Source organism: Anoplopoma fimbria, chromosome 13 (genome assembly GCF_027596085.1).
Source record: "Anoplopoma fimbria isolate UVic2021 breed Golden Eagle Sablefish chromosome 13, Afim_UVic_2022, whole genome shotgun sequence".
Lineage (NCBI taxonomy): Eukaryota > Metazoa > Chordata > Actinopteri > Perciformes > Anoplopomatidae > Anoplopoma > Anoplopoma fimbria.
The window spans coordinates 26,494,040-26,519,231 of NC_072461.1; the positions used below are offsets into that span (position 1 = coordinate 26,494,040).

The 25,192-nt window shown below is 38.5% G+C and overlaps 2 protein-coding genes across 4 annotated transcripts in view; one reads left to right on the plus strand and one right to left on the minus strand.

Moving 5' to 3' along the window:
* Nucleotides 1-7,074: 7,074 nt before the first annotated feature.
* Nucleotides 7,075-19,089, plus strand: paqr3a (progestin and adipoQ receptor family member IIIa). Its single transcript, XM_054611774.1, has 8 exons — nt 7,075-7,215; nt 8,689-8,920; nt 10,264-10,426; nt 11,276-11,431; nt 14,508-14,705; nt 15,445-15,535; nt 15,809-15,986; nt 17,313-19,089. Exons 1-7 carry the CDS (start codon nt 7,155-7,157, stop codon nt 15,949-15,951), a joined length of 1,044 nt encoding a protein of 347 aa, XP_054467749.1. The 5' UTR covers nt 7,075-7,154; the 3' UTR covers nt 15,952-15,986; nt 17,313-19,089.
* Nucleotides 19,090-19,141: 52 nt separating this feature from the next.
* bmp2k (BMP2 inducible kinase) overlaps nt 19,142-25,192 on the minus strand; it is a 50,187-nt gene continuing 44,136 nt past the window's right edge. For 2 of the 3 annotated variants that reach the window (XM_054611770.1, XM_054611771.1), the window contains exon 17: nt 19,142-21,760. In XM_054611770.1, coding sequence (XP_054467745.1) covers nt 20,334-21,760 — 1,427 coding nt within the window. In that variant the 3' untranslated portion in view covers nt 19,142-20,333. The remainder of the gene's footprint in view (nt 21,761-25,192) is intronic. The other variant, XM_054611772.1, reaches the window with a different exon arrangement.

Below are 25,192 nucleotides of genomic sequence, written 5' to 3' on the forward strand. Positions count from 1 at the left end.
CGAGTCATTTTTATTCAACGTTCCGATGTAAACAGAAGTTTAAAATCTAAGTTACATATATTATGTATGTCTTTATAAATGCATTTAAGTTTTTTTGACAAGCCTAAAAATATGCGTCACTCGGACATCAAAAAGATTGACAATCACACGACTAGCTGAGCGGACAAACACGTAAATTGTAATTTCTCCCAAACTGTCCACGAAAATGTTGCTTCTGGCCTCACAGTTAGAAGTTTAGCGAGGCGATGAGTCACATTATCATCCAATGCATCCACCGAAATGAGTCTGAAGCTACAGGAGAAACATGCAGCTGCAAAATCGTGACTACTTCTAAGTCAGTGTCACCTGTTTTAAAACGGTTGTTCTGTACATATTATTATATTTAATCTGTCACAAATCTGCAAATTTTTCTGATGGATCGAGACCACTTTAAGAATTAATCGAAACAAAAATATCTCTTTACATCTGTGTTTCACCTGCGAGCCGTCATAACTTAAAGGGCCAGTTTGTAGAATTTTGAAGCATTTATTGGCAGAAACAAAATGTAATATTCGTTTTTCAATAGTGTATACTAACCTGAAACTAAGGTTTGTTTTGTTTTCAAAGTGACGTAGTGATGCCGTGTAGGGCTCTGGTAGCAGCAGCGACCTGTCAATCACAGTAAGCCCCGCCCTAAAGCATCCCCTGCTTTATGGTCTGTTTGACTCTAAATGGAGCATCATTTACTAAATGAACATCATGCTGTATTGAAGAAGACTTGAAACTAGAGATTGAGACCATAAACTCATGTTTACAATGTTTACTGAGGGAATAAATCAAGAGAGAAGTAGAGTCATTTTCTCATAGACTTCTATACAACCAGAGGAGTCGCCCCCTGCTGGACAGCAGAGAGAATGCAGCTTTAAGACACCTGGCTCGTTACGATAGCTTGATTGCAAACCGTGGCATCGCCAGGCACCGTCTTCCGGAATAAACAAGTTATTTAAACAGCATATATTCACTATATTTCAATTTAAAACATGCAAATAAATAAACACGTTTTTTTTTCAAGCAAATATAGTTCAATGGTTAAATCTTTCAAATATCATATTTAGTGTTCACGATCTGAAGCAGAGATTTCTGGTTTTGTTTTCGTCATGAAGAGCCTCTGTTTTTGTAATGGCGGCTTCCTCAGGTTGGTTCTTTTCAGGAACATGTGAACAAAGTATTTTCACACTCTCTCCCTCTGTGGCAGTCTGACTCCCCCCCCCACCCTCCCAACCTCCCACTCCCCCAATCGCTCTGTGGGAAGAGCAAAGAGCTGTCCCCGACACTTTGTGTCAAGGCCCGGAGCACGCTCAGCCAGCGACATCCAGACGTCCTCGATGTGAGGAGAACGAGGACGGGAGAGGACGAGAAACTCTGTGTGACACAAAAGAGAGGAGGGAGGGAGGAGGAGGGGGAGGAGGGGAGGAAGAAAAAGGCGAGGCCGCATCAGACGGCTGCCGAGCTGCATCCAAGTGTCAGGGTCCCCGAAATAGTGGCGAGCCGACGACCAGACTGAAGACACCAAACAAACAACAGCTCTCAGATCAAGTAAACATCGGCGAACACACGAGACGCGACAAACTGTGAAGCCTCCCTCTGTCTTCCGGTCGCGTTAATCAGAGTCGAGGAGAAAGCAATCGGAGGGGACACCCGTCCTATTAGAGGAGGCTGCAGCCGTCTCCCCACCCCCGACTCCCCCCCCATCCTCTGACCGGGGTCCTCGCAAACACTTTGCCCTTCCGAAAAAACAACGTTGACAAGCTCCCTCTGTGCGGTGCTGTGCGGACACAGAGGACAGAGTCTCGTCTCCAGCAGATGTCTTGTGGCGCCGACTATAAATAAAGCCAATGAGACCAGCCGGCCGCTGACGAGCACAAGCCGCCGCGAGGCCGTGTTAGCTTTGCAAAGGGCCTGTCTAGTCTTGGCACGGCGGGCGGGCTAACATTTGGCTGGGGCCGCCGTCGAAAGCCAGTGATGCCTGTGAGCTTTGTGTTTGGGGTTTGAGAGGGAAAAATAAAGATGTGAGCCGCCCTGGATTTGAGGTTTTTCAACGTGGATGCAGGTGGGAGAGAAAATGGAAGTGGAAATCCCTCCTTTGTGCAGTAGCATAGACACAATTTAGCAAGCTTTTAGCATCAACATCCAATGCATTTAGCATTAAATGTGCCATTAAATGCGGTCACAAAAGGAGCGCACCCGTTTCATTGATGACCCTGACAATCCCAAAGGACACTGGCAGCCCGAGGGCCTGTCTGCCTCTATTTAGAACCACTCTAACAACGCCTTGTTTGGAAAGGAGTGAATCTCACTTGCCAAGACAGCGAAGGCGACTCAATTAAGACATAAAGCAGTGCTGTTTTTACTGCACATTTCACCCTTAATACCGGAAATATCGGCCGTAACACGCAACACTTGCAGCCAATCTGCAGCAAGTGTTGAAAACCACTCAGAGTTTAAGTAGGAGCGCTTTCATTTCATGTTCCATTAGACGCCGTCTAAGCGCACAATTACGCCGAGGCACATTTCTCTGCGTTAAGTCTGACAGGAAAATGGAGGACGGAAATCAAAGACAGAGATTGAGGGAGGGGGGGGTTAAGGAGCCGGCGACAGATTGTCACAGTGATTTAAGTGAAGTCATGAAGAAGGTGGTGGGCTGGGAGACGGGGGAGTCGTCCTTATGAGAGGTGTGTCCTCTATCGTGGATCTCGTTTGATTGGCTGTGATGTCCTGAAAGAAACTCGTATCAACCCTTTCTGACCTTTTTGAAATCTAATAAGCAAGAGGAGAGACAAAGCTGCACTGAAAACAAAAATGTATCTCAAGCATTAAATTGTTGAAGCCAATGTGAAAGCGCTGTAAGCTGCACTTCCTCTGATGGCCACTAGATGCTGCATTCAAGAGAACCTTTAATTACACTTTCAATGTCCACGACAGGCGGCAAAGTCCGGTTCTGAGAAATGAAGCCAATGATGAAGTTTCTTCAAACCTGCATTCTCTCTCCTGTCCAGCAGGGGGCGACTCCTCTGGTTGTATAGAAGTCTATGAGAAAATGACTCTACTTCTCACTTGATTTATTCCCTCAGTAAACATTGTAAACATGAGTTTATGGTCTCAATCTCTAGTTTCAAGTCTCCTTCAATACAGCATGATGTTCATTTAGTCAATTATGGTCCATTTTACGGGTGGCAAAAATCCAAGATGGCGATACAGAAATAGTTTTTTTGTAGTGTTGCGTAGTTATTTTGATAGAAAATACATTTTATTTTGCACATGTTTTTTTTTTATCTAGAAACTGGGAATCTACCTGGTTGAAAACTACACATTTACAATTTTTTGGCCTGTGACTTTTTCTGTATATGGAACAACACAAACAAACTAATTTGACCACCCCAGCTTTAAAACATCTATTTAGAAACTATTTTAACTTTAGCTTCTGTATTTCCAGGGGCAAAAACAACTGAAGTCAATGTGTACCAAGTTGAAAAACGGATGTTTTATAAGTGATTCAAATTTAGGGGAAAAGAAAGTAGAAGAAAAGGACATACTGTACATTTCTCTCTATGTGTTGCCTCATTTGTATCCAACTGTTGGCCTACAAAATCAATTAATACTGAGCAGCGACTGCAGCAGCAGGAGATTCTCGTTGTTTGCCCTTCCATGCACGAGTTACTATCTTAACTTGGCAGCTGACACTTTGCCAGTCGAGGATGTGCTGAGAGGTGTATTAGAAGTGATAATGAAGAACACACTTCCAGTTGAGAATGAGGCAATTAAAGCCGGGTGTAAACAGCAGAGGGAGGACTGAGTGTGACTTCCCTCCTGAGGGAATCCTCCAGCGTCTCTCACACCTGAGAGGTCTGCACAGAGAGAGAGAGAGAGGGAGGGAGGGAGAGAGAGAGAGAGAGAGAGCTGATGAGGATTCTGGATGACAGTTAGCGACAGGAGGATGTAACACAGTCTCTCGGTGCAGCGGGATGACAGCCAGGAGACCGAGCTGAACTCAGACGCCTACATTTAAAGAGCGACTTGAAGGTTGAATCTTTCACTAAATTTATACTTAGGCTTTTCTTGAAAATCACCATATGAGAAGTTAAAGCAGGATTCTGTGATTTACAAAATATAAGGTCAAAAATTCGGAGTAGAAAACAGCTGTTTCGAGCAGGAGCAAAACCATTTTGAAGTCATGTGATTAACTGGGATTTCTTTTCTGTCTATTGACTTTGATGGATTGGACTTTTTAGACACCAAGAGTGTTTTTTTGTGTGCGATTAATTTGCACATCAATGTATTTTTGAAGCCGATGCTTCATGTGTTAAAGCTGCATTCTCTCTCCTGTCCATCAGGGGGCGACTCCTCTGGTTGTATAGAAGTCTATGAGAAAATGACTCTACTTCTCTCTTGATTTATTCCCTCAGTAAACATTGTAAACATGAGTTTATGGTCTCAATCTATAGTTTCAAGTCTTCTTCAATATAGCATGATGTTCATTTAGTAAATGAGAGGGATGTGTTAAATTACATTAGATTATAAACCAGGGTAATTATACAATACGATCCTACTCTAACTGTTATTAAAAGACGTAATCTGGAAAAAAAGTCACAGGTCACAAATAGTAATAATGCTACTATTTCATTATTAAAGATTTAAAAACAACTCGTTAAAGGAACATGGTAAAACACAATGAAGGAGAAAAAAAGCGAGTTGAAATGATACTTATAGTGTTATTTCAACTCCACTAATAAGGGGGGCTTCTTACGCCTTTCTTCAGCCAGTCAAATTTATTCAAACTACGGACAAAAATAGTTGTGAGATATTATAATTTCAAGGGAAGGAGGATTATTATCATTATTATCATGCACAGTGCCACGGCTGCTTGTCTGACAAGTGGATGCAGGCAAATCTTGTACAGCTAAATAATATTAAATTATTATTAACTGGCTAATTTATAGAGGAGACTACCTGAAGTAGGGGACATAAATAGAAAATGTTTTTAATCCATAAAGTTTACATTGTTGTTTTTAGTACAGTGCCAGTCAAAAGTTTGGACACACCTTCTCATTCAACTACTTTGAAGAATGTAAAATATAAAACATATTCTGGTTTGTTGAGCATTTGTTTGTTTACCACATAATTCCATATGTGTTCCTTCATAGTTTGGATGTCTTCAATATTAATCTACAATGTAGAAAAAATAAAAATAAAAATAAAGAAAAAACATTGAATGAGAAGGTGTTTCCAAACTTTTGACTGGTACTGTATGTTTATATGATAATATAAGTTTTTTTCATGCTAAACATGTAATTTGTTATTTTTATTTAACATGTGTGATGATATTAAAATATGTAGCTATTTAAGACAGAAATAAAATAAAACTTCAAACTCATTTGAGAATGAATTGTGAGAGAATATTGTATTTTTGCAACATCATTAAACAAAATATAAAAGCCTTTTGTATGTGTATGCATTCAATTCATCATTAATATAAAATATAGTTATTATAGCCTTAATTATTGTGTATATATATTATATATATATAAATATACAGTACCAGTCAAAAGTTTGGACACACCTTCTCATTCAACTACTTTGAAGAATGTAAAATATAAAACATATTCTGGTTTGTTGAGCATTTGTTTGTTTACCACATAATTCCATATGTGTTCCTTCATAGTTTGGATGTCTTCAATATTAATCTACAATGTAGAAAAAATAAAAATAAAAATAAAGAAAAACATTGTGTGTTTCCAAACTTTTGACTGGTACTGTATTTTATATGATAATATACAATATTTTTTCATTCTAAACATTTAATTTGTTATTTTTATTTCTGTCTTAAATGATATTAAAATATGTAGCTATTTAAACAAAATAAAATAAAACTTCAAACTCATTTGAGAATGAATTGTGAGAGAATATTGTATTTTTTTTGCACAACCAAACAAAATATAAAAGTGTATGGTTGCATTGCAATTCATCATTAATACCCAAAATATAGTTATTATAGCCTTTTGCTTATTTGTGTATTTATTATATATATTAAATAATAAATACAGTACCAGTCAAAAGTTTGGACACACCTTCTCATTCAACTATCTTTGAATATCTAAAATATAAAACATATTCTGGTTTGTTGAGCATTTGTTTGTTTACCACATAATTCCATATGTGTTCCTTCATAGTTTGGATGTCTTCAATATTAATTTACAATGTAGAAAAAAATAAAAATAAAAATAAAGAAAAACCATTGTGTGTCCAAACTTTTGACTGGTACTGTATTTTGTTTGTGCAAAAATACAATATTCTCTCACAATTCATTCTCAAATGAGTTTGAAGTTGTCTTTTATTTCTGTCTTAAATAGCCAAACATTTTAATATCATCACACATGTTAAATAAAAATAACAAATGACATGTTTAGCATGAAAAAAAATTAGATTATCATATAAACATATTTGAGCTACAAAAAATACACAATAAGCAAAAGGCTGAATCAAAAATACTAATAAACTATATTTTGGGTATTAATGATAAATCAACAAACAAAATATAAAAGTGTGTGGTAACTTGGCAATTCATCATTAATACCCAAAATATAGTTTATTATAGCCTGCTTATTTCTGTATTTTTTTTTGTAGCTCAAATATTAAATAATAAATAACAGAAAAATAAACTGTTGTTTATTTTTGTTCAGGCAGTCAATTCATCATTAATACCCAAAATATAGTTTATTATAGCCTTTTGCTTATTTCTGTATTTTTTTTTGTAGCTCAAATATTAAATAATATTGTTGTTTATTTTTGTTCAGGCAGTCAATTCATCATTAATACCCAAAATTTGTTTTATTTGTATTTTTGATTCAGCCTTTTGCTTATTTCTATATTTTTTGTAGCTCAAATATTAAATAATAAATAACAGAAAAATAAATATATTTATATATATATCTTTTAAAATATTAAATAATATTGTTGTTTATGTTTTTGTTCAGGCAGTCTTCGGGCACCGTGGAGGAGCAAAGTGGGACGAGGGGTCCTTTCTCGATGACGTCACTGGTGATTTGGAAGATGCTGCACCCGGAAGTAGAAACACGCTGCGCCGCGTTTTAAACCGGTGTTATAACACGTTTATACTCATGCGTGGGCCGTACTACAAACCCCAGAATGGCACCAGCTGCACCTACACCAAACTGAAAGGTGAGTGTGTTAATATAAGTTAGCTTAGCGCCGTTAGCTTAGCTCCAGTAGCCTTGTTTTGTTAGCTCCTAGTTAGCCACCTAGCATCCAGACAGCATGGAGAAAAAAACCTCTATTTTAAGATTGATCCTGCAAATTTTTTTATTTTTCACCAAAATATGCTGATTTTTTTTGGGTTTCTAGTTGAATTGGCTTCTCATGGAAAAATCGGCTTTTAGTAATTTACAAAAAAATCATGTTTTGTTAGTTAAATCACAGCTGGTGTGGCAGGTGGTGCAGCATGTCCTGTACAGTGTTGCCTGCAGGTGAGGCCCAGAAGTGGCATGTTTCTGAAGGGAGTCTGGTGTTATGAGGATCATTAACCTGGGATCACATGACTGCCAGGTGGCTGTCTTCACCCTTTAGAAGCAGCAGATGAGTGTCAGATTGTTAATATTAAGATTATAACAGATAATATGCAGAGAAACCAGTGTTTATATTACTAAATATGCACTTTTAATAAGTGTGTCACTTGTTCAATACATTACATTACAAGAAGAATGTAAAATATAAAACATATTCTGGTTTGTTGAGCATTTGTTTGTTTACCACATAATTCCATATGTGTTCCTTCATAGTTTGGATGTCTTTAATATTAATCTACAATGTAGAATATAATAAAAAATGAAAATAAAGAAAAACCATTGAATGAGAAGGTGTGTCCAAACTTTTGACTGGTACTGTATATGTGACAAACCTCTAAACCTCTTGAGTTAGTCCAACTCTGCACAACCTTTAGGATTTATAAAGTATCATTACATTACATTACATTACAGTCATTTAGCAGACGCTTTTATCCAAAGCGACTTACAGTCAGTAGTATATTACATATCATTCACCCATTCACGCACTGATGACAGGCTACCATCAAGGTGCCACCATCAGACTCTAACTAACATTCATTATCCAGTCCACACCGATGGCAAGCCTTTGGGCGCAACCTGGGGTTAAGTGTCTTGCCCAAGGACACATCGACTGTCGAAGCCGGGTATCGAACCACCGACCCTCTGATTGGAGAACTACCTTGCTCTCCACTACGCCACAGCCGCCCACACACATTCCATTCCATTACAGTCATTTAGCAGACGCTTTTATCCAAAGCGACTTACAGGAAGTGTATTCAACATAGGTATTCAAGAGAACTACTAGTCACCAGAAGTCATAAGTGCATCTCCTTTCTTAAACAAGCATCTTAAAGCATAAGCCAGAGCAAAAGTATAGTGCAGAAACAAATTACTACGAAAACTATAATTGCAACAGACTAATACGAATACAATAAGTGCTACGAGGAAGACTCAGGGTAGTACTTCTTGAAGAGGTGAGTTTTCAGCCTGCGCCGAAAGATGGGCAGCGACTCTGCTGTCCTGACGTCACGTATTGTGTAAGATGTATTCCTTAATTGGATCTAATTTGTCTTTTTTTTTTGTTTCTCAGTTTCAGGTCAGACTAAAGCAGACTCCCCGGGTCCAGCCATGCCTCAGAAGCCCCAGAAGAGCGCCCAGACGGCCCACTACATTGAACTGGGAGGTTACCAGTACTGGCCCGTGCTGGTGCCGCGCGGCATCAGGCTGTACACCTACGAGCAGATCCCAGTGTTTCTGAGGGAGAACCCCTACATCACGGATGGATACAGAGCCTACCTGCCCTCCAGACTCTGCATCAAAAGGTGAGGCGTAGTGGAGAGCAAGGTAGTTCTCCAATCAGAGGGTTGGTGGTTCGATACCCGGCTTCGCCAGTCGATGTGTCCTTGGGCAAGACACTTAACCCCAAGTTGCTCCTGAAGGCTTGCCATCGGTGTGGACTGGATGATGAATGTTAGTTAGAGTCTGATGGTGGCACCTTGATGGTAGCCTGTCATCAGTGTGTGAATGGGTGAATGATATGTAACATACTACTGACTGTAAGTCGCTTTGGAGAAAAGCGTCTGCTAAATGACTGTAATGTAATGTAATGATACTTTATAAATCCTAAAGGTTGTGCAGAGTTGGGCTAACTCCGAATGTCAGGAGGTTCTTGTTCTTTTTTTGCAATCTTACATTTCAACAAGTGGATGATTTCTTTATTTAAATGTAGACAAAACAGCGTTTTCTCTGTCTTCATGGCCACAGTGGCTGGTAGGTACATCTACTGTTTCTATGCCTTTTATATGAAGTATATAAGAAGTGGACATATTCATCCTGATGTCACCAATTTGGTTGTGGATTGGCGTTATGAAGCCTCAGGTTTTGGCGATTTAGCCGTTGCCATTTTGGTAACCGGTGACCAGAAGTTACCATATTTGGAATGCGGAGGAGTGACGTAGAGACACTGTATACGTCTCTGGTGTCGACCTGTCAATCACAGTAAGCCATCCGCCCTATTAAAGTTGTCTTAAAGCATCCCCTGCTTTATGGTCTGTTTGACTCTAAATGGAGCATCATTTACTAAATGAACATCATGCTGTATTGAAGAAGACTTGAAACTAGAGATTGAGACCATAAACTCATGTTTACAATGTTTACTGAGGGAATAAATCAAGAGAGAAGTAGAGTCATTTTCTCATAGACTTCTATACAACCAGAGGAGTCGCCCCCTGAATGGCTCGAGAAGGACGAGTATGACTGGTTAAGGTCGGTGCCTGGTAGCGCCTATGAAGCTCGGTGCACTGTGTGTAAAAAAACCTTCAAACTTGGGACAATGGGGAGGTTGGTGGAAATTCTTCCTAAAAATAGGTTGATCCCTACAATACCTTACAGATACGATTTTCCATTAGAATGGAATGCCAGCGTGGACAGCGCCGAGGCAGCTCTTGCAGCTGGGATGAAGGTGCAAAGTGAGGATGTAGCCAACCCCTCTGAACTTCCTTTTCTGGACTTTCTGCATCATCATGGAGCATGAAGATGTTTCAAATTAAAATATTATGAGCTGTGAGGTTGAGATCACTGATCTCAGTCTGTATTAAAGATGATTTTTGGGAGGAGAATGACATTTATTTAACTTTCTTTTGTTTTACTATGTTGATCTGTGCAGCATCTTCATTCTGTCCAATGAGACGGTGAACATCTGGAGCCACCTGTTTGGCTTCCTGCTCTTCTTCTTCATCGGCGTGTACAACATGGCCTCAGTGCTGCCGGCCATCGGCGCCTCCAAAGAGGACTACGTCATCTACTCCATCGGACTCTTCTGCTTCCAGGTACAGGACCAGGTTTCTCTAGTTTACTTCAGCCATGACAGTCGGAAGAAATGTCTGATTAGGATGTCACATTATATTTAGAAATTAAATCTGGCATCAATTGTGTTTTTTTAGTTCATATAGTGTTCCGTCTTTATGGTGGACTCTTATAAAAAGCAAAATAAAATCATAATCATGCCTCTCTCAAATGTTGGTCTTCTGGTCGGGTCAGATCTGTGCACTGAAGAATGAAATATAAATTTAATTATTTAATAATTAAGTTAAATGTAATCTTTGATTTATTAAAACAACAGATTATATTCCTTTCAATTTACAGATTTTTTTAATTACAGATTTCAGGTTAAAGTCTTAAAATTTTGACCAAATTTATGCATTTTTTCGCTCAATTAATAGAAATAAATGAAGATTAAATCCAAAATATACTTCAGATCTCATTAGCCAAGTTAACATAGGCAGGGCTTGTTTTAATGTTACGTTAAAACAAGGTTTTCTCATCATGTTGAGTTATGTGGCGATTCCAAATTAGCCAAATATCCTGGAAACTGATTATGTGACGATTTCACGGTGTTACCTTAATCTGAGTGGTTACAGAAGGACGTCAGACCTCATCCAAAATATTGGCTGTTCTTCTCAACAAATGAAAAAAATAATCAGTCCAGCAGTTGGCTGGAGGAGGAATGAAAACCAGAGTCTTCAAGTCCAATAGAAAATGAGTTAATTTAAAAAGAAAGAAAAAGGCAGAATTTGAGATGAAAACATTTAAATCATAATATTTTCCTTCTTGTTATCTCGTGTTGCATCTCACATCCTTTGCCGACTCTCCTCTCCTCGTTGCCTTCCCATCTCCAGCTGTGTATGCTGTGTTCGGTGGGTTATCACCTGTTCTGCTGCCACCGCTCGGAGAAGACCAGCCGCCGCTGGATGGCGCTGGACTACGCCGGGGTTTCCATCGGCATCCTGGGCTGCTACGTCCCCGGAGTCTTCTACACCTTCTACTGTAATAATGTGAGTTCACCTTCAGCCCGCAGATCACTTCTATTGATTTATCTTGATTTGTTACCTCTGATCTGTCTCTGAAAAATTTAAAAAGAAAAATTTGATAGCGTATCAGAAAATGAATCTGCTCTTTAGTCCCTCATCAGCATTAGAGCAGATAAGAAACGATAGATGTGGATATTAAGTTGTTACAGCAGCAGAACTACAATAATAGAGTCATAGTATTGATTACTAACTTACAATATTACTAAAATAATAATAAAATGACCTACAATCTTTATTCTCCTGACAGCAGACCACATGACACGTGAAATACAATACACTGTGCAATTATAGCCATAATATCTGCCAAAATATAAAATCTGTCTGTAAATATAATATTTCAGTTATTGTTGATTTTCTACTGTTTTTTTATTGCTTATTTATAATACTTATTTTTATCTTGTCTTCTTCTACTATGTCTCTTGTGTGCACTTTACTCTATGCTGCTGTAAGCCTGCAAATATCCCCGCTGCGGGACTAATAAAGGATTATTAATAAATCTTATCTTATCTTATCTTAAATAGTCATTACAAAGTGTATTAATATGAGAAAACATGGTAAATAATTGAAATGAATTTCAGTAAAAACTGCACTTGAATCTAATCAGATAGCTGATTTAGATTTTTACATTTTACATTCATTTCTTTTCTTCCAAAATTGAATCAGTATTTGCTTAACAATTTGTGCCGCAAATAGGAAAAAAAATATTTTTTGTCAGTGTTGATGACCTTCTCTCCAGATTTAACAACTGCTAGCTTCTTTCAATGGAAAAGAGTTTGCAACACTAGGCTGGGTTTTTTAGGTTGGATGATTTAAATTCTGCCATTCTCTGGCTGGAAATGGAAAAAGATTGCCAAACCTAGCTCTGAGTAGCTTGCAAGCTATGCAGAGAGATGATATTAAGGTTCAGAGGTCTGAAACCACACTCTCACTTATTTAGTTGAATACTCTTTTAGACACATTTTGTGGTCTTCCTCTGTGGATGGAAAAAAACCTACTGCTTGCTTAAAGGGGAAACATTGGAATTAAAAGAACGCTGTGTGATACTTAATGCTGCAGCAGAGACACATTTTTATTTTGTAATGTGATTTGATTCTCATCCATATTTGAGAATCCGTGAGATTTATTTTCCTACAACAGTCCCTGCAGCTTCATGCACATAGTAGATAATGTAAATATGTTGATGTGTGGCGCTCCACTGCTCGTATCATCCGTTAAACGTCTAACCACCGTCCTCCCCGGAGACTCTCGTATGATGTAGCTCGCCACCAGAAGCCGTAATTGAATCAAGCCGAAGTGAAGCTCACAGTCTGGCTCTGCTGATTGACTCATTGTTCCTGGTGAATAAGCAACACGACACCTTTTGCTGCGCTCGCCGTTCTGAAAAAATAAACAGCCTCTGATGACAGCCGCCCACCACCATGTTATCTTATTTCCTCTCCTGGTTGCTTCTTCTTTTCATTTTTTTTTTTTTTTAGTATTTGGCTGTGCTCCTTACTGTTCTCTTTCCCCCACGCATATTGGAAGCGCCGGGTTATTTTGCCCCCAGAACGCAGCTGAAATCTGCTCCAGCCCAAACCAGATGGCTGCGTTCACGGAGCGGTCCGTCACTCCTGTTCCCCACCATATGACGTTCGCAAGTCTGGGAGCTGTCTCAGCGAAGGCCCCCCCCCCCCTCGTCCTCGCCAAGACTCGGGCTCCGCTTCTGGGTGGCTCCACTCCTGCGGCAAGCCAAGTCCCTACAGAAAAAAAAACCCACAACATTTATTTTTTCTTCATATATTTAGCCAGTCTCAAACTCTTGAGTGTTTTTGAGAAATGCAGATTTGGAGAAGAGAACACGGTGTCTGTTAGGGAGAAGTGCTTAAGAAGAATTTTTTTTTTTTTTTTTTTTTTTTTTTTTTTTTTTTTTTTGGCTGGAGCCGAGCAGGGCCTTGTTCCTGGTGCAAATTTATTCACTGTGAAATTCAGCAGGACTCGTCACATGAGGACGTGTGACTGGACGGAGGCCTACATCCACACAAACGGACAGAAGGGACGGAGACGAGGCCGCCCAGACTGAACAGTTCTCTTCTAGAAGTTTAAGTAGCAGCGAGGACCGTCATCATAAGTATTATTAAAGAAACGCTTTTTTTTTTAGCACATACGTACATTAATATTCACTTCACCTTTTACATAAATAGAGTTTATATTAACCCATAGAAGTGACTTGGATAACAGAAAGCAATTAATGGCTTTTGTGTTTGTTTTTAATTAATCTGTCTTAATTTCAGTCAGTTACAGATAAGAAAAATGTAGGGATGGCCTCCGAAACTCGGTTCTAAACGGGAACAGATTTCAACTCTGACACACACACACACACACACACACACACACACACACACACACACACACACACACACACACACATCATGGCAGAGAGAACACAAAGATCCGAAGTGAGGCTACATTTTCCTCCAGTGGACTCTGAGAACTCTCGTTGTCTCAAATGCAATAAAGACAATTAATTATCTTAATTCATTTTCTTTATTTTCTTACAATATAATCAAAAAGAACTGGTAAAAGTATCAATAAGGAACCGAACTGATAAGCAGTATTGATGAGAGTACTAGTATCAATAAAATCCTAACGATGCCCATCCCTAGAAAATAGTAGAACTTGGAGGTTTCAAGAGCCCAAGGTTAAGTCTTCACATTGTTTTATTTATTCATTTATGTGTTTTGTCTGGCCAACGGTCAAAAACCCAAATATATGAGATGTGAAATGTCTGATAGCATGTCTGTTATTTTGGACAGACATGGATGTGAACAAAAACATGTTTTGAGTTTTTGAAATCATTTTCTTGGTTTTAGTTTGACACTTTGTGAATGTGTGTGTCTTATGTTCATTTGTGTATATCATCACATCCTTTCTCATCATGGGACGACTTCAGGTGGCTTTTAAAACTCTTTTAAACCTGCAGATTTCTGACCCTGTAAATGAAACCTACTCGCTTTATGTTGTAGCCGCGTACGTTGTGATGTGACGCTTCCTGTCCCTGCAGTACTGGCGGCAGGTGTACCTGGTGACGGTCCTGGCCATGATCCTGGCCGTCTTCTTCGCTCAGATCCACCCTCATTACCTCAGCAAGCAGTGGAAGCAGCTGCGCTCGCTCATCTTCTGCCTGGTGACCGGATACGGCCTCATCCCCACCTTCCACTGGATCTGCATCACCGGAGGCTTCTCCTCGGAGCTCGTCCAGGTGAGCACGCTCAGAGACTTCTCAATAACCGTACAATTCTCTTTTTTAAAGAGGTTGAATTGGATGTCAATTTGTTTGTTTTAGAGGAAAAATATGGAAGGTTAGTTTTGTTGTGGATATTCAAAATGTTATATTGACTGAGTTAAAGCTACAATATTAATGCACTTTTGTAAATTTTATTTTCCCCAAGTTTTTTTTGGTCTCTATAAGAAAAGCAACTCTTGCCAATATTATTTATTAATTTATTTACATTTATTTATTTATATTATTTTTATATTCATTTATTTATTTATTTATTTATTTATTTATATTTACATATTTATTTTTTATCCATTTATTAATTTATTTTATTGCTCTAATATTATCTAAGAATGTTATTTATACTAACAATTAAATTAAGCAGGATTAATTTGTGTTTTTTTATGTAGCTGCTGTTGAGTTTTGTCCACAACAATATATATATTACTTATTTATTTACATATTTATAAATGTACTTATTTATTTACATTTATATATTATTTATTTATTTATTTTTTTATATTTACATATTTATTTATATATATTTACATTTTATTAGTTTATTTATTTTTTATTTATTTTATTGCTTTAATAATATCTAAGAATGTTATTTATGCTAACAATTAAATTCAGCAGGATTAATTAGTTTTTTTTATGTAGCTGCTGTTGAGTTTTGTCCACAAATTGCTTAAATACATATATATGTTTTTACTCCCTTCAGGCTTTTGTTCCTCGGATTCTGGGGATGTACTTCATCGCTATATTAGCTCTTATTTTCTACGTTTCTAAAGTTCCTGAACGCTACTTCCCAGGTGTTTTTTTTTATTTCTTCTGTTCCTCAGAGTAACATTTCAGTGTGTGTGAGACTAATCTGGTGTTTTCAGGTCTTGTAAAAGGATTATGTTGCATAAAACACCTGAAATACATCATACTTAAGCACATGTTATTAGATTTAAGTCTATTAAAGTAAAAAAAAATGTAATAGACAAATGTTACATAACCTTTTTTAGGCAGTACTGTGTCTCAGTAATCTGTAGCCAAAAGAATCAACGTTTTATTTCCTTTCCTCTGTGATGTTGCTGCAGGCCAGCTGAACTACCTGGGCTCCAGTCACCAGGTGTGGCACCTGCTGCTGGTGCTGATGTTCTACTGGTGGCACCAGTCGTCGTGCTTCATCATGGCGTACAGACACAGCCAGCCCTGCCCCGACGCCCCCCACCACGCCTAGGACGCCGCTCTGCAGGCCGGGACCCCTGTTCAATTGTAAGCAGCACTAAATGCACAACGCTCTGTGTAGATTTATGACAAAAAAATCTGTCTTTAAGTCAGATTTGTGAAGACACATGTACGTCTGGTTCTGTTTTCAGTGTGGAGCTGGACACACACACATACTATACTATGTTAGTTTTTATTACATGACTTTTTTACTAATTTTGTTCGACATAGTGTACTATGACTTTTTAATGCTTTTTTAGACGTACTATACTATGAGTTATTGATGTATTTCTTCAACATACTATACTATGACTTTTTAATAATTTTTTGGGGAACTGCAATACGTCTTTTTTTTTTTTACAAACTAAACCATGACTTTTTATGTATTTTTAACGACATACTATTCAGATTTTTTTCATGACATTTTCCGACATTCTATACTGTGATTTTTTTTTTTTCATGAATTTATTTCGACATACTCTACTATGACTTTTCATTACATTTGACCTCATACTATACTATGACTTTCTAAGCAGTTTTTTGACACATTATTCCATGACTTCTTTAGACATACTATACCATACCATTATATAAGTAATGACAGACTGGACAAAAACAGGAGACACAGGGTTGTTTTATGAATAAAGTGATTCATACACTACAAAATAATCAAAAAAAAGACAAACCAATAGATGCAATGAATCTGTAAAGTCCGTAGTGTAGGAAGAGGATTGTGCTGTAAGAGGAAGGAGTCAAAATGTGAAGATCTTTGATGAGATAGGATTCAGGCTTTTTAGCATGGTGCACAATCACCAGACACAGGAGTATGTTCAGTGGCAGACTGTCATAAAAAAATCATAGTATAGTATGTCGAAAAATATGACAAAAAAGTCATAGTATAGTATGTCGGAAAAAGTCCCGGCCCCGGATAAGCGGAAGAAAAAAATAGTATGTCGAGAAAAGTCATGGTATAGTATGTCGGAAAAAAAGTTATGGTATAGTATGTCGAAAAATATGACAAAAAAAGTCATAGTATGTTGAAAAAGTCATAGTATAGAATGTAGAAAAATGTATTTCCTTTGCTCTGCAGATTTGAATTGGTGCAAGTAAGACTGAGAACTGTCACAACTAACATTAAGGTGATAGGCTATTTTTATTTTTTATAATTTAATCAATAAAATGTCTTATAAATCAGGAACCATCTGATCAAACAATCATCTAATCCGACCACAGATCTGACGCCAGCCTTCAGATCCTATTTGACAGATTAAATTCTCCGCTGTTACAAACACATTGAAGGAGCTGTTGGCTGTTTTTTTTAATTGGAATCATTTAATTCTTTCATTGTTTCAACCATTTTCTTTCTGCCTTCAGGTTGGTGAATGATGGAGACATGATGGACAGGCTGTCAGTCCATCTCCATGTCCCCCCACTCATGGACACGTTCTTACCTGCAAGTCCACCTCACCTGTGGAGGAAACCCAACAGAGGGGCTGCAACCGGGAATCAGACCTGCGACACGTTCAGAGAGTATGTTTCTCTTTTTTTGTTTTTTTAAAGATAAGACAGGACCTGAGTTATTTTAACAGCCACAGTGGCTGAATCTTTTTCTCAACCAGCTGATCAACAACAAACAACTGAATCTCTGCAGTTGAACTACTAAAATCTCCAAAATGTTGCACTGCGTTCAAATTAACAAAACTTTAAAAGCAGCTTTCGTCACAAATAAACAACACGCAAGTTTAGTTCAGACAAGTAGCATTTCTTTTCTATTCTTTTAATGAAAGATCATGTTCTCTAAGTGCCTATTAATTAAAACATCATGTAGCGCTTGTTAACTCATGTTGTGTTTTGCTCCAAGAATGCCCGATATTTAAAATAATCCTCTTGTTTTTAAGTAATCAAGTAAAATGACCTAAAAAGGGGAAATTAAATGTTTTAACTATGCGAGTAAACAAATCTGTTTTTTACAGTGATGAGCACTTAATAAATGTATTCTATTTTCAAACTATTACAATTTGTTAGTGTTGAAACTGTGAGGTATTAACTAACGAGAACAAACTAAAAAGTAATTAATTATTGTTAAGATGGAAAAACCAAAGACTGCTGTGGAGCAATTAAATGTTTTCTTCATCAGTTTCTCACCGCTGAGAGACAATCAACAGATACTCTAAACACAAGTACTACAAAGTATAATGAGCTGCAGAAGTATTAGTTCCTCCAGAATGTTATGTGTTATGCTTTTCAAACTGACATTTATATTACGAGCTGCAAAAGCCTCAGTGTTCACTACTAGAAAGTTTAAAGTGTTTAAAGTCCAGTTTATTAAAAAAAACTGTGCAGATTTGTTTTATTTAAATGTCTATCTTATATTATTTTCCTGCCCTAACAAGTGGAAGTTGAGGCTGGTGAAACTTTTAGACATTTAATCTGCGTCTCAACTTCAAATTTATATTGATTTCTACACCTTTAATTATGTTAAAAGTCCATCATTTAAATGCTGTACACTAAAAGACACCTATAAGCTACTGGAACATAGAGAAAACAACATCATACATTTCAGCTGCCTTATTTTATCTGTATTGAAAAGTCATTTACATTTTTACACTTTTAAATTGGGACACAGTTTTGTTTTTAAAAGATTCAAGCACTGATTTCACTTATTTATTTTGAATCTGTTTCTTTGATCATCAGACACAATATTCTCTATATATTTTTTCCCGGCTTATTTAGGGTGATGTGCAATGTTCAAGTCAACTGCTTTTTTTTTCTTCATTCACGTTGGATAGAAGTCATATTACTGAAATGTTAAATTCTCTCAAATGTTAGTCTTTGTACACAAAAAAAGGTCTTACTGCGTTTCTCTTTGTCATCATTTAATAACAGTAAATGTTGAGTTATGTCTCATTTTGGAATGAAAGTAATTTGTTTTGTTTGGTTTGTCGTATTTAAAGTTTTAGACCGAGACAAATGTTTTCTGGTGTTACTGTTCCAGATTTGTTTTTGTTGTTCTGTATTTAAATTATTCACTATGAACCTGCTCTGATCTCATCGGCTGTGTGTCTAAAGATGTTTTGTAGCAGCCGGACTTTTGTATCTTGACTTTTCATACCTGAGCAACCGGTGAACTCGACTCTAAATAAAATTTAACCATGTACTGAGATGACTCTTTTTTTATTTATTTTTTTATTGCATCAAACAGCAGTATAGCATGATAAATACAATATCAGATTTACCCTTGTGAAAAAAAAATAAAAATAAAAGAGGGAAAGTATTGGTATCAAATGGTTCCACTGGTGAAAACACGGCAACCTGCAGGTTTTAATTCAAACTATTTGTTGTGAAGGTGAAATCTGTGCTTAAGGCCGTCGATGTAGAGAACACAACTCGTTCATGAAAGAATTCAGCGCCCGAAAAAAGTGCGTTCATGAATACAAATTACCTGATTACTCTTCAAGTTACTCAGCCGGCCTTGGATTTTATATTCCTTTATGAATATGTCAATTGACATAAAAATAACTTGTGATATTCTGTTTTGTTCACAAATAACCCGAAAAAGACCAAAAATGTTATATTTATCACTAACATTGCTGAGCTTGTGAGTTTTCGAAGGGGTCAAAGACCAGTGATCTAACACGGCTTTGCGTTTTAATTTCTTATTTCTAACAGAATGTGTTGAGTTTATAACTTAATAAAATAAAGAATTAACTATACTTACCTAGAGGTTTACTGCTAGGAAATAAAATAAACTGTTAAGAGCCTAAATTTAAACTTGAACCCAATTGACAAGTTTTTAAAGGAAGTACAACAAAAAATGTGTTCCCTTCTAGTATTCAAAGTGTAAAGCAAAACAAATCAAAGCCACGACTGGCTGCGTAAAAGACTACGGTGAAATTATGCATAGAGAAAGATCTAGTAAGGATAAAAAAAGTGGTTAAGGTCAACTCCCGGATGATTCCACGGACACAAAAAGGCCAACGTGTCGCCGACCGTGTCGTGGTTTCCGAGGTACTGTGCAGCAAGGCGGAGCCCAGCTCAGGTAAGGCTTCGTGGTGCTAAAAATAAAAAAACATATTTGTAGATCAGAAGGCAAGCCATAAAGAGCTTTTTTGCAGCGTTTTTCCGATCGGGTTCAAACGTCTTTAGAAGCGTTAAGATGCAGCATAAAAAGGCTTTCTCAGCACAAAGGTACAGCTGAAAGATATGTGGAAACATCTCTCACACTCCACAGGATTTAGGGTTTTTTGTTATTCAAACGGAGAGATGTATTTAAAAAAAGAAGCGTTGGGGTTAGCTTGTCGATTGGTTGAAGGTGTTCCCAAGCCCCGAAAACAAAAAAGATGAGAGGTTATTCAATCGCAACTGGCAGAGAGAGGGAAGACCGCAAGGAAGAAGTCACTGCTTGGTGGGAAAAGGTGCAGCTCCGAACGGGTCGAGGTCCAGCGGTTGTGAGGGCGGCGCCTGCTGCTGCGGTCCGTCGTGGACGACCATTTCTACGAAGGGCGGCGCGCCGAAATCATCCATGCTGTCGTCTCCGAGAGCACCGTGAAGGGGGCCCGACCAGGACTTCCCATTGGCCGTGCCCGAGTCGCTTTTGCTTTCGGTAAGTCCTTGATACTGGCCGTGCCGACTGCCGTCCGGAGGCTGGAAGGGTTTGGCTCCGAACGGGTCTAACAGGTTCTCGTCCACCGGCAGAGAAGCTCCTTTGTCTTTCCCTTCGGCCATCGTTATGTCGACACTGATGTTCTCTTTCGAGTCCGAGGTGCTGAGGAACTCGTTGCTGCTCTGCGAGTCCCTCCGGCCGACCTTCTTGTGTCTGCGTACCCGCTCCGGCGTGCGGTAAGTCGGCTTGCCGGTCTTGCGCCCGCTGGTCGGAGTGCTGTGGTGGCGTTTGCCGTTGCCTCCGCCGGCCGCCGCCTCCTGCTTGGTTTTCCTCTGGCGCGACGACAGCTTCTGGAGGCTGCGCTGCTTCAGCCTCTGCTGCTGAGGGCTGGCCGACTCCTCGTACGACGGCTGGAAGATGTCTTCTGCGCTTCTGGAGGTGGTGGGAGGCGGCTGGAAGGGGGAGAAGCCGAATACGTCGATGCCATCGGGGGAAACGGGCGGCGATTGGCCCATGGGAACGTCGCTGCCGCTCCTGCCCGACCTGGAGAGGTTCCGGCTGAATGGCGCTTTGGTAAAAACGTCAAAGTCGTCCGCGGTTCGCTCCTCGTGGCTGACTTGTCTGAAAGGCGCTTTGGCGAAGATGTCCGAGCTTACTGAAGGCCCGACGGGCGAGGTTCCTCCGAGGAACGGAATAGCACCAAAAACATCCACCGAATCCCCAGCTGGAGCAGCTCTCGCTCCGCTTGGCGACTCCGGAGGGCTGATCAGAGTCATGGCTGAATCCTCCTCAGGACTCCTTCTAGCGGCGGCCAGAGCTGCTGCTTTACCGGCCGGAACTTTCCTCAAACGGTTCTTGACCCTGCTGGGGGCGTAGTCCGAGTCCGAGCTGTGCTTGTCTTCATCTTCCTCTCCCTCTTCCTCAGAGTCCATCAGCAGAGGCCTCTGTCCGATAATCTCCGGCTCGGTGTCTTCGCCGTGCTCACTGTTCAGCCCTTCTTCCTCCTCCACCTCTTCTTCCTCGCTGCTTTTGGGCGACGGAGGGTCGGACTCGAAGTCGCTGTCGGACTCTTCGCCGGGTCTGCAGTTGCTCTTTCTGCCCGGTTTGTGCTCCTTGGCCGCCGCTGCCACCACCGGCTCTAGACTCTCTGCAGCGGTTGAGACGAGGGCAGGAACGGCGACTTCCTCATTGGTCGGCTCAGTCTTCATCTCATCGGTACCTGCAGAAACAAGACGCAAAGGCAAGAGTTAAAGATGATACCAGTCTCCTGAATGTGCAATTCAAGTTTGAACCCTTATGGATATTTATAAGTTTGTGATAGAAGAAGAATCCTGATGCAAGACCAGATGGCAACCTCAGGGGCTAAAAAGTGTCTTAAAGCTGCATTCTCTCTCCTGTCCATCAGGGGGCGACTCCTCTGGTTGTATAGAAGTCTATGAGAAAATGACTCTACTTCTCTCTTGATTTATTCCCTCAGTAAACATTGTAAACATGAGTTTATGGTCTCAATCTCTAGTTTCAAGTCTTCTTCAATACAGCATGATGTTCATTTAGTAAATGATGCTCCATTTAGAGTCAAACAGACCATAAAGCAGGGGATGCTTTAGGGCGGGGCTACATTGTGATCACTCCTCCTCAGTCCAAATATGGTAACTTATGTTCACTGGATGCAAAAGCCAAGATGGCAACAACCAAAATGCTGAACTCTTTATAACCGTAGTCCACAAACCAATAGTACAAGTTTTCATTTCCTCTTGGCCTCTTAGACATCTGTCAAATGTTGCATTACAGGAATCAGGATTACTTGGTTTACAGTTAGAAGTATTCCACAAATACAAATCCCAACAGTTTGTCCAATATTGGAGCAGAAGGAGCAGCGAAGGAGAAAAAAACTCAATATGGTGTAAAAGCTGCTCTGACTTCTCTACTCCGACCCTTCGGCTTAGAGGGGGAAGAAATGAGACGCCTTTTCAAGATTCACAAAATTGCTTTCAGATTTAAACCTCTTTGTGAAAAGATTCAAGCTGCCAGTCACGAGTTAAAACAAATAAGGCTTTGTCCTGCTAGAACTAATCTTTCTGCATTTCTTTAAATTCATAGCTGGCTTTTCCTGGAAGAAACGAGTGCCTCGTGTAAATTTATTTCCAAGAGATTTGCATAATGACAATTTAGAGATTATCCTAATTAGCGAGTGGATGGTCTCCAATTATATTGAAAATAAATTGTGCCGTAAACAACGAGCCAACTCATTGTTCCCTATTAGTGGAAGCTCTATATTAGACGGCAGAGAGGAGACCCCCCGCTGTGAACACGAGAACGGAAACCTCTCCTCGTCTTCAAGCGTCCAAACTGGCAGCACGTGATGACAGATTGGCCAAAAAAGCTTTGTTGTGTTTCTAAATGAAACAAAGCAGCAATAAAAGATAAAAACGAATGTAGTGATAAAACATATTAATGCAGGAAAAACTCTCTGCATCTGTTCGCTCCGATCCCGACTGCTCCCAGATTAGAACAAGGGTCACCTCTGGCAGCAGAAACGACACACAGATTTGTTTTGTCGATGTTTGGGGGTAAAAGCTGGAGGATTATATTAAAGATAAAGATAAGTGGTGGAAACATGCATGTGATTGTTCTCTTGTCGGATGGGAGATAAAGTCTGTTAGAGGAGTCTCCTCCCTCAGAGAACAACTCCGCCGAGTCACGATGGATTTGATGAAGCTGCAGAGAGGAGAACCTTTTTACTTTCAAATAAAAAAAATGAGCTGAAATGAGTTAACTGTGTGGCAGAAAATGTATTAACTTGTTTAAGTCATTAATAACTCATCAAATTATACATTTCTCTTGGATTTTTTGTGTCAAATCATCATGAAAATTGTATAATAAAATAGATGAAGATGAAAAGATATATATATATTTGAAGATGAACCTTCAGGTCTTCATATGTCATATTTTGATATGCATTTTATAGATTTGATTTGATTAATCATAAAATAAAATCATCATTAGTTGTGTCCTTATTTACATGACATTATGGTTTGAATTCAGCTACATTAAACAAATTAAATAAACACTCTTGTCCACTTCAGTTTCTACTACTGGAACTGACAACACACTGATGAAAATCACGTAGTAATTATTTTAATTGAGGTTAATTTGTCCTCACTTAAGAGGGGGATTTGTGTTTGTAAGAGGAATTAATGGAAGGTCAAACACTCGAATAAATGTAATATAAATGACCCCAGTGTGAAATAATTCTAATAAAGTTGCTGTTTATGTAAAGTGGTTGAGAAGGTTTGTTGTTCTAGACTTTTACAAACCGAATCCTTTTGTCCTGAATAACAAGATTAGATGGATTAAAATATCAACTAAATTCATTATCAGTGTGTTTCAGGCCTGAACGTAGAGGATTTATACTTTTACTATTCAACTCAACTCTGCAGATCAGAACATGAGGATCTATTTCAAAGCACAACTTGCTTTTCTGTATATTAAAATCAAATAACAGTTTCTTAACCATATTATTATGCAAATAAAGATACAGTTTCAAAATGAGAATGTAAATTATTGAAGTAAAATCCTCTTTGGAAATGTATTCGAAGGCCCAATTCTTTCTTCTTTTTTTTGCAGTCAAAATGTGAGATTTTGTTTTACCTCATCTTAAAAACCCATTATGAATAAGACATATTAAACTGATCATGTGTTATTAAAATAAAAATATGTGCAAGCAAAATTGAAATAACCCTACAGACAGTGTACAGTTGAAGATATTTAAGTCGTGCACATAAGGACTTGAAACCTGTAACTGGACCTTTTTAAAACGTATTTGCAGAAAGTAAAAGTTAAATTAAAGCACAAAAAAAACAGGTATCACTTAAAACGAATCAGACGCTCGTACGTACGTTACATTTGTTTAGTTCTGATTGGACGACAGAGCGCTCAAACACAGACAGCCATGTTTACAACAGGAACATCTTGCACATGGTGTATTGGTGGAGAAACTCTAAACCTTACCAGACCTTTTTAAAAAATAAAAAAAGGGGACCAAAGTGAATATTGATTTTAAATGTTTTTTTTTATTTATCAGTAACATTCTATAAAGAAATACATTCACACTCACAGTATGATACAGGACCTTTTTCTTTTCTTTTTTTTTTTACATAGTCTGTTGCAAAAACATGGATATGTATTAGACAACTTATTGATCTATAGGTTGCAGGAGAGCTAAATAACTGAAGGCTTCTAATGAGGATGAATTAAAAAAAATAGTGATCTGTCGTGGGGGTTTTTCTAGCAGGATAGAAAGCTGACAAAGAAAGCTAAGAAAAAGGGGAAAACCCGAAGACAGAGAGGATAAAAGCACAGAAAACTTGCAGATGTAAACAATATATAAAACAACATATTCAACGTCTGCTTGTTCATCCCATAAAATACTGGGATTAAAAAAAAACATTAAAGTGCAGTTAATGGCTCTGGTCGTCCCTTATCCACACTATAGATTCATCCACCAGTACACATGAACAAGATGTTTCTGAGTATGGCTGTCTTACGGAATGAACAATGAAAAAACTAAATTCAAATAAAATTAAAAAAACTGAACTGAAACAAAGTTGTTTTTTTTTCTCCCAATAAAATTCTCAGATGAAAGCAGGCA